At 40.5% G+C, this 13,357-nt stretch overlaps 1 protein-coding gene across 4 annotated transcripts in view; it reads left to right on the top strand.

Annotated features, from left to right (window-relative positions):
- Positions 1–13,357, top strand: part of grik4 (glutamate receptor, ionotropic, kainate 4) — a 254,036-nt gene that overhangs the window by 183,743 nt on the left and 56,936 nt on the right. For all 4 annotated transcript variants that reach the window (XM_046389058.1, XM_046389057.1, XM_046389056.1 and 1 more), the window contains 2 exons: positions 877–1,055; positions 4,420–4,473. In XM_046389058.1, the coding sequence (XP_046245014.1) occupies positions 877–1,055; positions 4,420–4,473 (233 nt within the window). The remainder of the gene's footprint in view (positions 1–876; positions 1,056–4,419; positions 4,474–13,357) is intronic.

Below are 13,357 nucleotides of genomic sequence, written 5' to 3'. Positions count from 1 at the left end.
AATTGCCACACCAAAATTGGTCTCAGTGTGACAGATGAACTACTCTGCTGTCGCCATGGCAAAAGTCACATAAAATATCTGTCGTCGCCAAAGCCTAGAGTGCAGTTTTATTATTACTTTGTAATGAAAAAGGCAGGTGGAGACTCAGCTAATGCAAGTCCTTCAACGCTGTCCTTCTCATATGACTCTCCTTGCCAACATCAGGAAATGTTATACGAGTGTGGTGAAAACCGGCAAATTGCCAAGGTGAGGCCAGTGTGACTGTCAAAACAACATGCCGTGCTTCACTGTTCTCACATCCATTCAACTCTAATACGTCTCACAAATTAGTTTAAACTCCTACAAGGAAAATTAGCCCAATAACCTCTCCGGGACTGCAAATATATGTATGCAAAGTGACTGGTAAAATGCTGCCAGGAGCATTTTGATTAAGTCAGCTCTTCTGTAATTAGGGCAAATCCCATTTACCTCACGAGTCTGTTACCATGGGATGGAGTTAAAGAGAAGTTGCTGAAACGTTCCTACATTTCTGATTGTAATAAAGGTTGTGTTATACATGGAAGTTTTTTTATGGATTTATCATTGTCAAATGTGGCTGAAAAACAAATAAAAAGCCCATTTGTTTTTACTACAGTGTATGCTTACTAATTTCATATTGCATTACAATATAAATCATCACTCTGACTTTCCTTAACTTTTTGGTTATGTATTTTCTTAACTTTTTTAAAAAAACAAAAAAAGAATCCCTACCACTATAATGCTCCATTTCCTTAGGAGAGTCTTCCCTTCATTACAAGTAAATCTCTTTTGTGTTTTTGTGTGTGTGTGTGTGTGTGTGTGTGTGTGTGTGTGTGCGCGTGCGGTTCTTACCGGCAGGCTTATTGAACCTGGAGCAGCTCCTGAGGCAGTTCCTCATCTCCAAGGAGACTCTGTCAGTGCGCATGCTTGATGACAGCCAGGATCCGACCCCGCTCCTGAAGGAAATACGAGATGACAAGACTGCCACAATTATAGTGGATGCCAATGCCACCATGTCACACATCATTTTGGAACGGGTTAGTATGGTTCACATGATACCTGTGTTATTTATGCCCAGATAACTTGTCTTGATTCCATCTTAGCTTTTAACTGAGAAAAACAATTCCCAAGGTCCACATTTATATAATTCTCATACATCTCAGAAAAGGAAAAGTAACTGAAAAATGCCGATGGCAAAAACTGTTCAGGACTTAAAGTAATTGTATATGCGGAGAGAAAGAAGACGTTATTCCGTCTTTAGTTTTGACCCATAGAGATAGAGGTTGTATTTCCCGCGTGGCTCAACTTGTATTGCAGAACATATAAAAATGGGATATATCTTTTTCACCAGCATAAAACATCTTGAATTACAAGACATATTATGTGAGTTTCTGCACTTCTGGCAGTGGGCACAGCTTTGGAAAGACAGGGTGACAGAGCCCGGAGTCAAAAACACAGTCCCAAAATAAAAGGCAAATGAACTGAGGCAGTCTTATTTAACAAACCTGCTACATCAAATTATATGGATGAGAGCATTAAATCAAGTTGTATAATGATTCATCTTCCATAAGTGAGAATTTTGCACAGTTAAGTGGATTAGTGTGAGTGAGATCAGACTTGTAAAATGAAGGAGCCCTTTTGTCTACTTTCTAATACTGTGCATGTTATGGATTAAAACACGCTGTTCTGTAAGTCAGTGAAGCCCTTTAAGTGGACTTATATTTTAATGTTCTTCTTAGCTATTATGCATCTGTTGATTCCATCCATAAAAACACATTTTACTTAAAAATGTTTAACTATATCTAACACGTAGAGTTAGTTGTTTGAGATAAACAACTTCGAAAATATTAATGAGAACTATTTCTGTCAGTAGTACAGAGTATGATAGTTATTTGTTTTCTCCGCTAATGACACATAGTGATAATTAAAATCTCTGAACGTTATTAAGACCTGAGACACTTCGACTCCAACATAACGCTGAAGCTTCTCCTGATTGGAGACTGGTGTTTGTGAAGAGCCTTGATGGCATCAATAAAGGTGATTGTAGGAGCCGAGGAAGCGAGGGTGTTTGGCAGCAGCATATGGCCTCTTAGTAATTAATACACACCTCATTATTTCTAGAAGACGATGGATGGACGGCTAGAGTGGAGGTGACAATAACTGGAGATGAGGGGGGGTGGTGGGGGAGGACAAGGAGAGGTTCTTCTCTTGCTTTCCACGACTTCTTCCTCCCTCATTCTCTCCATTAAAGTCTCTCTTTCGATCTCACAGTGGTCTCAATCTCACCTCAATCAAGTGTTCAGGCTGCCATCAGTGGTCATCCAGTCACCATGGCAACCCTGGCAACCCTGGGCCACAGAGCAGCGGGAGCCCACAGTGGGATGTCTTGCTTTTTTTTCCTCTTTTGTCTGTTTCCCGTCTCCCTCCATCTGTCTCTGCGGTTTCTCCCTTTTTCTCGCTCTTTTCGCGCTCTGCCCAAAACACAGAGGAGACAATTTCACTTTGTTTCTTCGCACCTCCCTCCCCTTGTGGTCATGTATACCCACCCCTCTATCTCTCACTCTTTTGTCTCCTTTATGTGTCAGGCTTGTCTGTCTCTCTGTCTGTCAAGAAACAATCCTGCAGAGAGTGGTGGAAAGTTGGCTGTCCCGCCTCTCGTGTGGAGTGCCTAGTTGCTAAACATATCAAAGCTGTGCGCCAGCATATTTGCCAGTCACAGATGATGATAAGAGTGCCCGGCTTGTCTGAAGAGACAGAATCATCCCTTTGTCATGCAAGACATTCCCACTTATTTGTCTGCTTACATCTTGCATCAAACCCTCGTCAGACAAAGGTCTCACTCTCTGAGGTTTAGCATTCAGAGGGGTTTAGGTCAGCAGTGTTAGCCCTCTGAATGTAATCTTGTTCATTCAGGCCTCCACTGTTGTAAGCAGCTGCACAGAACCAGAGTGGGATACATACTGAGGCCAGTATATGGGGGTGTGTGCACTCTGACCAGAGGCTGTGATAGAACAACAAGGATATCAGAAAGTGGAGTGAAAAGACTTATTTTGAACGCAGTGAAAGGAGCCCAAAAGGATATTTTTCATCAGCTGCTTGTTTTGGTTGTATTGTGTCCTCTGAATAGGATGCGGGCAGCAACCAAATGCGATTTAGGTTATAATGTCACGTTCTGTTTGGTAAGGTGTTAAAGGCACAGGCCACCCAAGCAAAAGGCAGTGTTTTGAAATAATACTTGCCACACAATAGCACTGTTAAAGATGAACAATCTCAGCCACCCTGTGGCATTAGCTAACTTAGCTTGATGTGTGTAACTCCAGGGCAGGTGCTCCCTGAAGCACAGTAGTAGTAACCTTCCTTAGTCATCATGCTTATACATAGTAGTTTCAGAGTACTACCACTTTAAATATTTTCAAAGGAGGGAGCTCAATAGAGAAATAGGAGAGGTCATGCAGAGTTTAATAATGAAAGTTGAATTTGGATGTTTTAGCTATGAAAATTTGTGTCTTTCTACTTCTTACTGTTTTATTATTTATGCTTCTGCAGAACGCTCAAGTCAAATATTCCCCAACTGAGTGACATGCACTCCTAATGGCACGCAAACACACACAAAGATATTACATACTGTGCAGATGTGACAGCTAAATGTCTGTTAGTAAACTCTTTCTAATGATATACGCTCTAAAATGTTAGCGTGGCAGCTATTTACTACTGAAATATGTCAATTTCAGAACACCCAGGTGTGGAAGAGGTACTCTGTGTTGCTTGTCAGAAGGTTCATGAGAGTTAATTCATGCTCAGGAAGAAATTTAATTATATAAGGTTTTTTTTTTTAATGAAAACTAGTTCTTCAAAAAAGAGGATGTTCTTTGAAACTGCTTGCTTTGATATATAATTTGCTTGATATTTATTGATTTTAATTATAATGTGCACTGCAGCGTGATTACACAAAAGCCTATAGCTCGATGATTTTCTTTTTTGCTAATGACTTTAATGAAATGAAACTATGAAAAGTTCACCCTGTCCTTCACAACTGCTCCTCACTGTGACTTTGATTTAATCAAATTGTAAGACGGAGTGACGAGCAGCATACTAATGCATCTCAGAAATTAATTGCGCCATTGAGAGCCATCGTCAGATAAGAATGTGTCTTGTCTTATCAAGATGTGGATTTGATTTGTCTGCTGCAGTTTGGAGCTTGAGTTACACTGAATCACTGACCTTTCAACTTGTCTTACTCTTGACTCTCTCTGCTTTCTGTTTTGTTCTGCCCCTTGCCGCCTCTGTTTCTCTGACCTCCATCTTAACATCGTTTTGTGCGGATTTCTGGTTTGTACCTTGTGTCTCTTATGCTTCTCTTTATCTTTCCCCCTCCTGCCCCTCTTGTCTTTCACTCTGCAGGCATCAGAGCTGGGAATGCTGTCAGTCTACTACACTTACATCTTCACCTCTCTGGTAAGCAAACAGTAGATGGTGTGGACATTGAGAAGCAATGTACATGTGACACCTTCACAAGCACAGCAGCACTCTATTGATGCGCTCCTGAGTGTATTAAAATAGTACACTTTAATTGGTAGTATTCACTTGAAGGAATGATTGAATGGATAGAGTTAGGCAGACTGGAGCTAAGACTGAGGAATTATAGCATAGCCTCATTATGGCGAAGTCGATTTTCTCCCTCGCTGCTTGTGACTGCAGATTGGAGACATGCTGGGTGTTGAAGTAGTATAGTGTCTCCAGTCACTGCTCGTTTGCCCTCTTTGGCTGAAGTGCACTTCTGGACCAAACAAATAAATAACAAAGATTGATATAATTGCTACGGTTACTGGAGTTTTTATTATGATAAAGATTGAGGGAAAGCTGCCAAGCTCCCACTGAATGAGCAATGAAGTCATCGTCCTCGCATATCCTGTCTTTCTCTTTCTTTCTTTCTTTCTTTATTCTTTCTTTCTTTCTATGATTAGTTTGCATGTTTGCTGAAAACCTAAGCTTAAACTGAGTGATGTTTAATTCTAAATTGGTTCTCATTGCTCAGTTAATGGGCATAGAGCGCGCCACATGTTGTTTGGTTCTGTGATCCTTTTCCTGATACTAAAATTTGGGGAGATTTTCATTGGTTCTTTCATGTCTTTTCAACAACTTTTGCCCATGAACTGTTTGTTATTGATTTCATCATATTACATGTGGTGGAGTGTACAATTGCTTAACACTAACTGTAGTAAGTTAAACGTATTGTAGCTTTGTACAGGATGCTTCACACTGGATGTTGCATGTTGTTTACAGTGACAGTGTCCTCAAAAGAGGTGACAGAGGCAGATAGAGAGAAAGAGCTGAGAGAGGCAACTAAAGAAAGCACATCTCTGCAAAGCTGCATTCAAAGCAGCAACAGGCCCACCGCTGAATCATTATGACTGAAACATCATACAGCCACTTTTTAAACACTTTATCTCCAGTGGGTACACATTAATATCCTATTTTGTAAATTTAAGAGCGTTTTACATATTATTTCATATGACATCCTGTGCTAACTTTAGGAACTGGATTGGCAACAGATTATTTGAAATGAGTCACTGCACCTCAGTATGGCTGTGCACATCTCTGCTTGAAATTAAAGGCACTGACCCCAAATTTGAGTTTGAGGGTAATGGTGTTTAGGCACATAGCGGCTAAGGGATCTGTGAGAGTTATTGTAAGATCATAAAGATAGCGTGTTGTAGAAAATTTGACGCTATCAGCGAACTTACCAGATAGCTTCTCCCTAATGGAAATTAATGAGGTTCGAAACACTTTGCTCTAATAGCACTATAGAGATGATTCATATCAAACTGATTTATGACTCATTAAGTGTGGGCTGCTGCCATCTTCATGTTTTCCTCCACAGCCCTTGACACAGTCACTTTTGCTATTGTAGCTCTCTTCTCTTAAACCACCTCGTCTTTGCCTTCTTTGCTCTGCGTCCACACCTAAATGAGCTCCCGCCCCTGGTGTTGCTGTGCACGTCTGCTGGAGGGTACAGCGCAGCACACAGATTCATGGTGGATGGTAGATGATGACCCCCACACTGTCAAAATCCAGCCATTGCTCAGTGAGGGCATTGTTAATAGCTTCGGCTAACATCATTAAAATGGTCAGCCGGTGTGCTCCTGGCAGCCTGAAAACGTAATGCAGAAGTGTAGCGTGGAAAAATGGATGCACTTCTGTCTCCTTAGTGGTCGTAATAAGAGATTCATCCTATTTATTGTGTTTTTAAATGGCTCTGCTGCTTTTGTATCATACTCATGCACATAAATACACCCTGATATAAAAGACAACACGAGCAAGTTTCATTATGTTCTCTCTCGCAGTTCTGTCCATTTTCTGAACTCATTGTGATAGTGCATCTCTGAACATGGCAATAATAATACATTCAATGCATGGGTCACTTTTTGATGCTCATATTAGAGTACACAAAGCCATTTGACGAGATCGTCCTGTTCCGAGAAATGACAGCATGGTCATTTGTTCAAAGAGCTTAGAAAAGCTTGGAACATTCAGCGCCGAGGCAGAACGTATGAGTTGTTCTTTTAGTTCTTTTAATTATGACAGTGATTATACCATAATCAGTTATATCAAGCAGTTATATTACCTGAAGTTTTTGGAACTAACGCTCTGTTACTACTGGACACGCTACGGTGCACAGCTTATGTTAGAATAAACAAACATCTTGTTTCATCAATTCCTTACACTTTTACTGTTGTGTTTATGGTTAAAAACACCTCCAAACTTGTTCTAAACCAATTATCACTAAAGTCCCACGTACGCACGTAAAAATCCAAAAGCTTGACAGCCCTGCTTTGTCTAGTTACAATCGCTAAGTTAAGATTTGACAGTTTCTGTTCAGGGAAAGGATTTATTAAACTATCAATAGAGAGCTGAAATGAAAACCCCCTATTTCACTGAAGTAAGAAAACCCCATTCAAAATTCATTTTTAGTAACAATGCTAATGACTAAAACCTCAGCTTCGGAACAAATCTGGTCTCAGCAGAGTGTCGTGTGGCTCACCTATGTTTACTGCAGGTAAGAATTGTAGTTTTCAATTTGAAAAAACGATCTATTGTTTAGCTCTTTCCCACCTCCCATTAGCTCGAGGTGTTCACATGCTAAATCATGGCTCGACAAAAGGAGCTGGTCTATGGACAAGTCGACAGGTTGAGGTCGGTTTAGACTCGACCACAGTAACAGCAGGGCAGAGAGCAGATAATCACGGAAGTTTTGAAACAGCAGAGATTCCAGTATGAAAGCATGGAAAGTAAACCAAAGGAACAGCAGCTATCCCCAACATGACGTCATGAAGTCTATGTTTAGTTGCCTCAATAAAGGGGCAGCAGCTCAGGTCCTTTTCTATTTTTGGTAAGAGGCCTTTTTTGATGCACTGACAAATTACTGTTTTTTTTGTTTGTTTTTTTGGTTTTTTTCATTTAAGAGTTGTTGGATTTCACTCAAATTGAGGATGTAATTTTGTTGCAGAAATCATATTTTCAGAAATCGCAACACATTTCCTGCGCCTCCAGGCTGAGAGGCCTCTTTCTGGTAAAATGATTCTCAAGCCACACACGTACAGGAAGTGCTATGGATTATAAAGATGACTGTACAGTCACTAATCTTTCTGTGCGTGTGTATGTCCGTTCACTCTTAATGGTAGCGGATGTTCCAGTACAGCAAATAACATTTCTGAAGTCTGTTTAAAGGTCATGCTTATTACCACACTCTCACCTTTTCACCCTGAAAAAGCTTTTACACAAGACGACTTGGCCTGTCTTCCTAACAGCATTTTTAATGAACAGGACTTGGTAAACCTGAGAGGAAAAAAAAAAAGAATTCATGCAGCACTTTTAAATAATTTCAACATTTCTGTGATGTTCAGAAGAATGCAGATGTACTGTTTGTGAAGTGAGCAAAGATGTGCTTGTGTTTATCTGGCACTTATAATACAAGAGCTTATATTAAAGAAAGGCAGCAGTAATTTGATGAAATTGTCTGATGTGTTTTCTCAGCGGTGTCTGTCTGAGGGTCTTCTGCACGGTGATTGTTCGTGCTTTGACATCAGTTTGACTTTATTAAACTCCAGCTGCCTGTTTTCCAGAACCACAGTATAATCACTAGGTTTCTTCTCACAACATTAAATTAAATTATTCATTCTTTTTCTACAGCGGTTTAGTGTTTATCTACATCTTATTTTCTTGTACTTTGGAAGGATAAAAAGCAGTATTCATAATTAATACTAGTAATATACATTATGAAAATAGAAGGGAGCAGATAAAGCACAGAGGTGAAAGTCTTTACTCTTCACTCTGCTGTTTCTGGGAACATTTTCAGATTTATTTGCTGCAAAGTTTGTGGCTTCTGATGTTTTTTTGTTGGCTTGCATGAATCTAAATTATGTTATCTACAATTTAAAGTTTGCCTTCCATAGCCCCTCATTAACTGAAATAGATACAGAATAGGTATCAAGACAGAGATAATTCACTTGTAGATCTTGTTGTAACAATGTTAATATTCCTGTGTGAGCAGAAAGATGACTTGCTGATGACACATAATTAAATTTATACAGGTAATAAAAGTTACAGTTTGAACTTCAGATTGAAGTCACTGGCCATCTGTCATGAGTGTTCACTTGACCATGATTATAACTAAATGGTGAGACAAATGAGAGTTAATTGGAGGGTTTGCAGTTTTGTGTTAATTTAGGGAAAAAGTAGATGCTCTCGTTCATGCTGATTTGAGATCAGCTTCTGTTAGCCTCTGTTCATGAATATTTTGATTAGGGGATGAATAATAGATTCAAAGTGTCAGATGATCTACCAGAAGAAACAAAACACCAGGTTAGTCACTGTGCGCACTGTATGTCTTGTACTTTACATGTTAGTGTTAATTTATCTGGTTATAATACACAGGGGTGAAACTATATGCCAGCAACTCACATAATTCAGCTGGTACAGTCAAGAAGTAAATATTAGCGGGTCACTAAGTTGGACCTTTTGTCAACAAAGGGACGTCCAGCTCTGCTCATGTTTTTGTTGTTGACATGTAGGCTGTGCGTGTCTCTCTGTTCCTGTTGTTGGGATTCAGCGAATTGTGTGAAACATATTGTTGTAAATGCGTTGAGATCTACTTCATCCTGACTGAAACAAAGTACCATCTTCCAAGAAGGATTTGGAAAGAGAAGAAACCTGGAGGGGATGCTATAGAAATCATGTTATTTGTCATCCCTAAATCTCTCAAGTCTCTCACCCAGCTCTCCTGGAGGAAAATATAAATAAGATTTTTTTTTTTTTAACTACCAGTACTGAATGTAATTACAGTCTGAATAATAATTAAAGCATTTTCACAAAAGATTAGAAACACTCCAGACAAGGGAAAACATGTCCGAATTTTCAAAATAAATTGTAGTAATCAGTCATGCAGCCTCATTAAAAGACCTGATAAATGAATGAACTTAAGATTATTTATACACGTATAAGAATAGGATTGCATACTCATGACTCACTTATGAGTCAAAAAGAAGCTAGCTAATGTAATTGCTTGCATTGTTTATTGCAATTTGTAAACAACATTTATTGCAGTGATATTCCACAATAATTTCTTAGACTTAAACACGGATTTATCTTGAATATTCCATTTATATCTGCATCTATCCTCCCTCCCCGTCTCTCCCATCCTCTCCTCCTTGTCTCCCCCTCTCTTCTCAAGCCATTCCCTCTTTCTGTCTGTGTCCTCTGCTGACACTTCATTTAGCTGTGGTCCTGACGTCCCTGACTAACGATCTGCCAGGCTGCTCCCCTGACTAATCTGTTTCCCCTGAATCATCTCAAGACACTCATCAACATCCACACGCGGATGCCCATCTCGAGTCAGGGTTTTTGTCATGCCCACTTATGGATTTGACTGGTTTCAGTCTTCATTTTGTTTCTGTTTGTTTATTCTGTTCTGTGTTGATGTTATTAATCTAGCGTGAGAAATTAGGGAAGGAAGAAGGGGAAGAGACACTCATCTTCTCCCATCGTAACCGAGCAGAATTATTGCAATGCATTATTGTGAATGCGGTCTAATGTTTACATTCTCTCTCTCCTTCTCCCGTTGTTGCTTATCTATGGCAACCGTTTATTATTAAGGTCTCTGTGGAGAAGATGCGATAAAGCTCTCAGCGCTGCATTATTTTCCTCTCTCTCCCCCCATTAAGTTCACTTAATGCCAGCCGTTAATATCCTGGGCTTTAATTGTAAGATCTAATAGAAATGTTAGCCCAAGGGTCACAGTGAACACAGAGATTAAAACAAAAACATGCTTCATGGAAGAGCAGGGGAAGTGAACAGCTCCCCTCTGTTAACTTTCTTTTTTGGGAATGCGAGAAGCCAACATCATGCAGCTTCTCCAGCTTTAACTCAATGTAACGCTCTCAGGAGAGCGGCACTCGCATATTCCCGCTCGTCTGACGGATACAAACAGTCAAAACAAACACATGCTCACAAAGGCACGCACATATTTGCAGACACACACGCAATCGCTGCTCCGTGGCTTCCACCTAAGTGATTTGTATCCCGCGATCCAAGCTACTCGGCAGGATTGAATAAATCACATCAGGCTGGCAGTGACTCATCATATGTTGACGGGATGCCTAATGTCATTTGAAGGTTAGGTGAGCACGGGATTGGGCCGAGCAGCGCCTCGCTTTGCGATGTCATTTTGACTCTTGATGAAAGTGTGCAGTTTCTCATTGGCACGCGCGCACACACACACACACATACACACACTTCATATCCCCACAAAAGAGTCAAAAACACACTTTGACACACAGTGCCTGCTGACATATTATCCCTCTCTGCAAAGCTGGGGCCATCAGTTCAGCCCCCCGCACACGCCCCTCCGCCTGTTTGTTTTGTTCTTCATGTTCCATTTCCCCTCCACACACCCGTGATCCCTCTTGTCACTGCAGTCATTGTCATGCATCCCTGCCTGAAGAGCTGCCAGCACTTCCTGACTGTCACACACATACACGCACGAACGATAAAACTCGAATGAATAAACTCATGTACATGCTCACCCACGCGACATCCCGCCCCTCCCACCCACACATACGTACAGGCGTAACATCCTGGCCTTCTTATCTAACTGCCTGTCTGTCTGTCTGTCTGCTTCCCGGAAATAAGCTGTGTATTTTTGATTGTCTGGTGTCATAAACCAGAAGAAACGGGCCACATGAAGACAGGCCACATGCCGCATTTGCATTTCACCGCAAACACACACACATACAGAGCACATTAATTTAAGCTCATTTTTATTTTTCTCTGTTCATATCCATTAGAGCTGATTGTCAGGGGTTTTTTTCTGTGGGAGGGTGGAGTTAGGTTTTGCTTCTGAAGCATGGCTGATGCTGTTATTCACTAGTTAATCCCTATTCTTTCCCAGACACCGCCGTGCTCCCCTTTATTTGTTCTCGGCCAGTTGGGGTTCCGGGCTCGACATGCTCCATGCTTCTAATTATTCCTCCCAGCACTGTCAAATGATAAAATGCTCTAGAATTGAATGTGCCGCTGAAAAACAGATGAAATGTATGCCTGCCTGCCTGACCTGCGCAAACATCTTTTTCAAATTTTTCTTTGTGTCTCTTGTTTCAAGTATTTTTTTTTCCTTCCACAAATTTTGAAGAGGTTGCTTTTGCCCTCTGTGACTTGATAATAGTTACTGTCTACTTTTGTCCTTGTCAGTTCGCCTCTTCTTCACTGTTACTACTTTACTGTTACTGCCCAAACCTGCGCCCTGCATCCTGCCCCTCTCCTCTCCCCCTCCCCCTCTCCCTCTGTGCCTCTGTATTGCTCTCTGGGTATGTCTGACATTGATAGCAATATTGCCTAGGTGATACAGAATTCAATTTCACAAGTTTATTGTTCTGGTAAAATTTCTTGTCCCATATCTGTGAATGTGAATGATTGGAGGGAACATCCCTTTAGAAAAGAGGAGGGAGTAAAAAAAAAAAAAAAAAAAAAAAACTTCACACAACCTCGTCCTCCATCTCCTGTGTGCTTTGTGGTACAGAAGATTTATAAATAAAAAAAAAAAGTCTTGTCAGTCAAACTGCTTTAGAGGGCAGTCACTGTGACTGTGAAAATGATTGGGATTTAATTAATTCCCCTCCACGGCTTATGTAAAGTTCATATTTCCCTGTTTAGACACAGAGTTTGAGAATCAATCAACTGAGTAATAGAAAAGGTAATAGGCTACGTGGACGGTGACAACAGAGAGCTGCATCCAGCCAGAATATAAACTATGTCATTATTATGTCACAACAAGTGTGTTTCTCTGGTTGCTCCTCATTAGTGATGCAAAGACGTCAACTTACTTTGCTAAGAATTGCCTTCATTGTGCTGGTACTGTAGAGAGGCAGTAAATTGATGCACTCTCACTATTCACCAAATGTCAGTATCTGATTAAGCCGTTTTAAAGTACTCTCAAGTTTAGCTACGGCGGGTAGGAAACTTTGGCACTGTTGTCCTCCCTATCAGCAATCTCTGCCGACCTCAGAAACTTGTCGGAGTAAACAGAAGCCGTCGCTGTAACTCGGACTTTTACTGTAATTCTTGAGGAAGTCAGCTATGGCAGAGTCATGGCAGCTTCATGCAGCTGCGGCTCCTTATTGTAGAACTATAATCCTGTGTTTACAGTGGGAATGAGTCAGGTGCGTAACATTTCCTCCACTCACTGAAGCATTCATTTGTTGCTCTGGATGCACAGCTCTGCAGCTCACTCTGCTTTACCTTGCAAGTTTTGTTTATCCATTTACCAAAGATGGATGTTACATCTCTCATATTTTAATGTTTTATTCATATGTTTTATTCCCCCCCACCACCCCATACCTGGAGATGAGGTTTATTTTTTCATGTGATTAGTAATGTTGCAGCTTCCATGTGTTGAGAAAATTATGATGGGAGAATATAATATTTCTTCATCATGAAGACTGGGTGAAATGCTTCACTGACATTTTCAATCAGTTCATTATGCTCCATATCAGATTGCACAGATGATTAATAACCTGAGACTCATTCATGTCTTAATCATTTATTTATGGCCTTATTTGGTTGAAGATCAGCTCCACTAAAACAGCTTTGGATTGTGACCTAGCTCACTGCTGCAAATAAGCAACTATGAAATGTGAAAGGCTTACATAAGAACTTGCAATTGTAATGCATTATTATGCTGTACATTATTGCTAGTTTTGCAGCCACACAGACAGCTGCTTCAGCCACTTTTTCATCACCAATTGAGCATATTCTCAACAGCTCTGTTCTCACCCTGCATTTCCCT

This window comes from Scatophagus argus, chromosome 5, assembly GCF_020382885.2.
Source record: "Scatophagus argus isolate fScaArg1 chromosome 5, fScaArg1.pri, whole genome shotgun sequence".
Lineage (NCBI taxonomy): Eukaryota > Metazoa > Chordata > Actinopteri > Scatophagidae > Scatophagus > Scatophagus argus.
The sequence above is the reverse complement of the archived record's forward strand: the minus strand, read 5'-3'. Positions and strand labels throughout refer to the sequence as shown.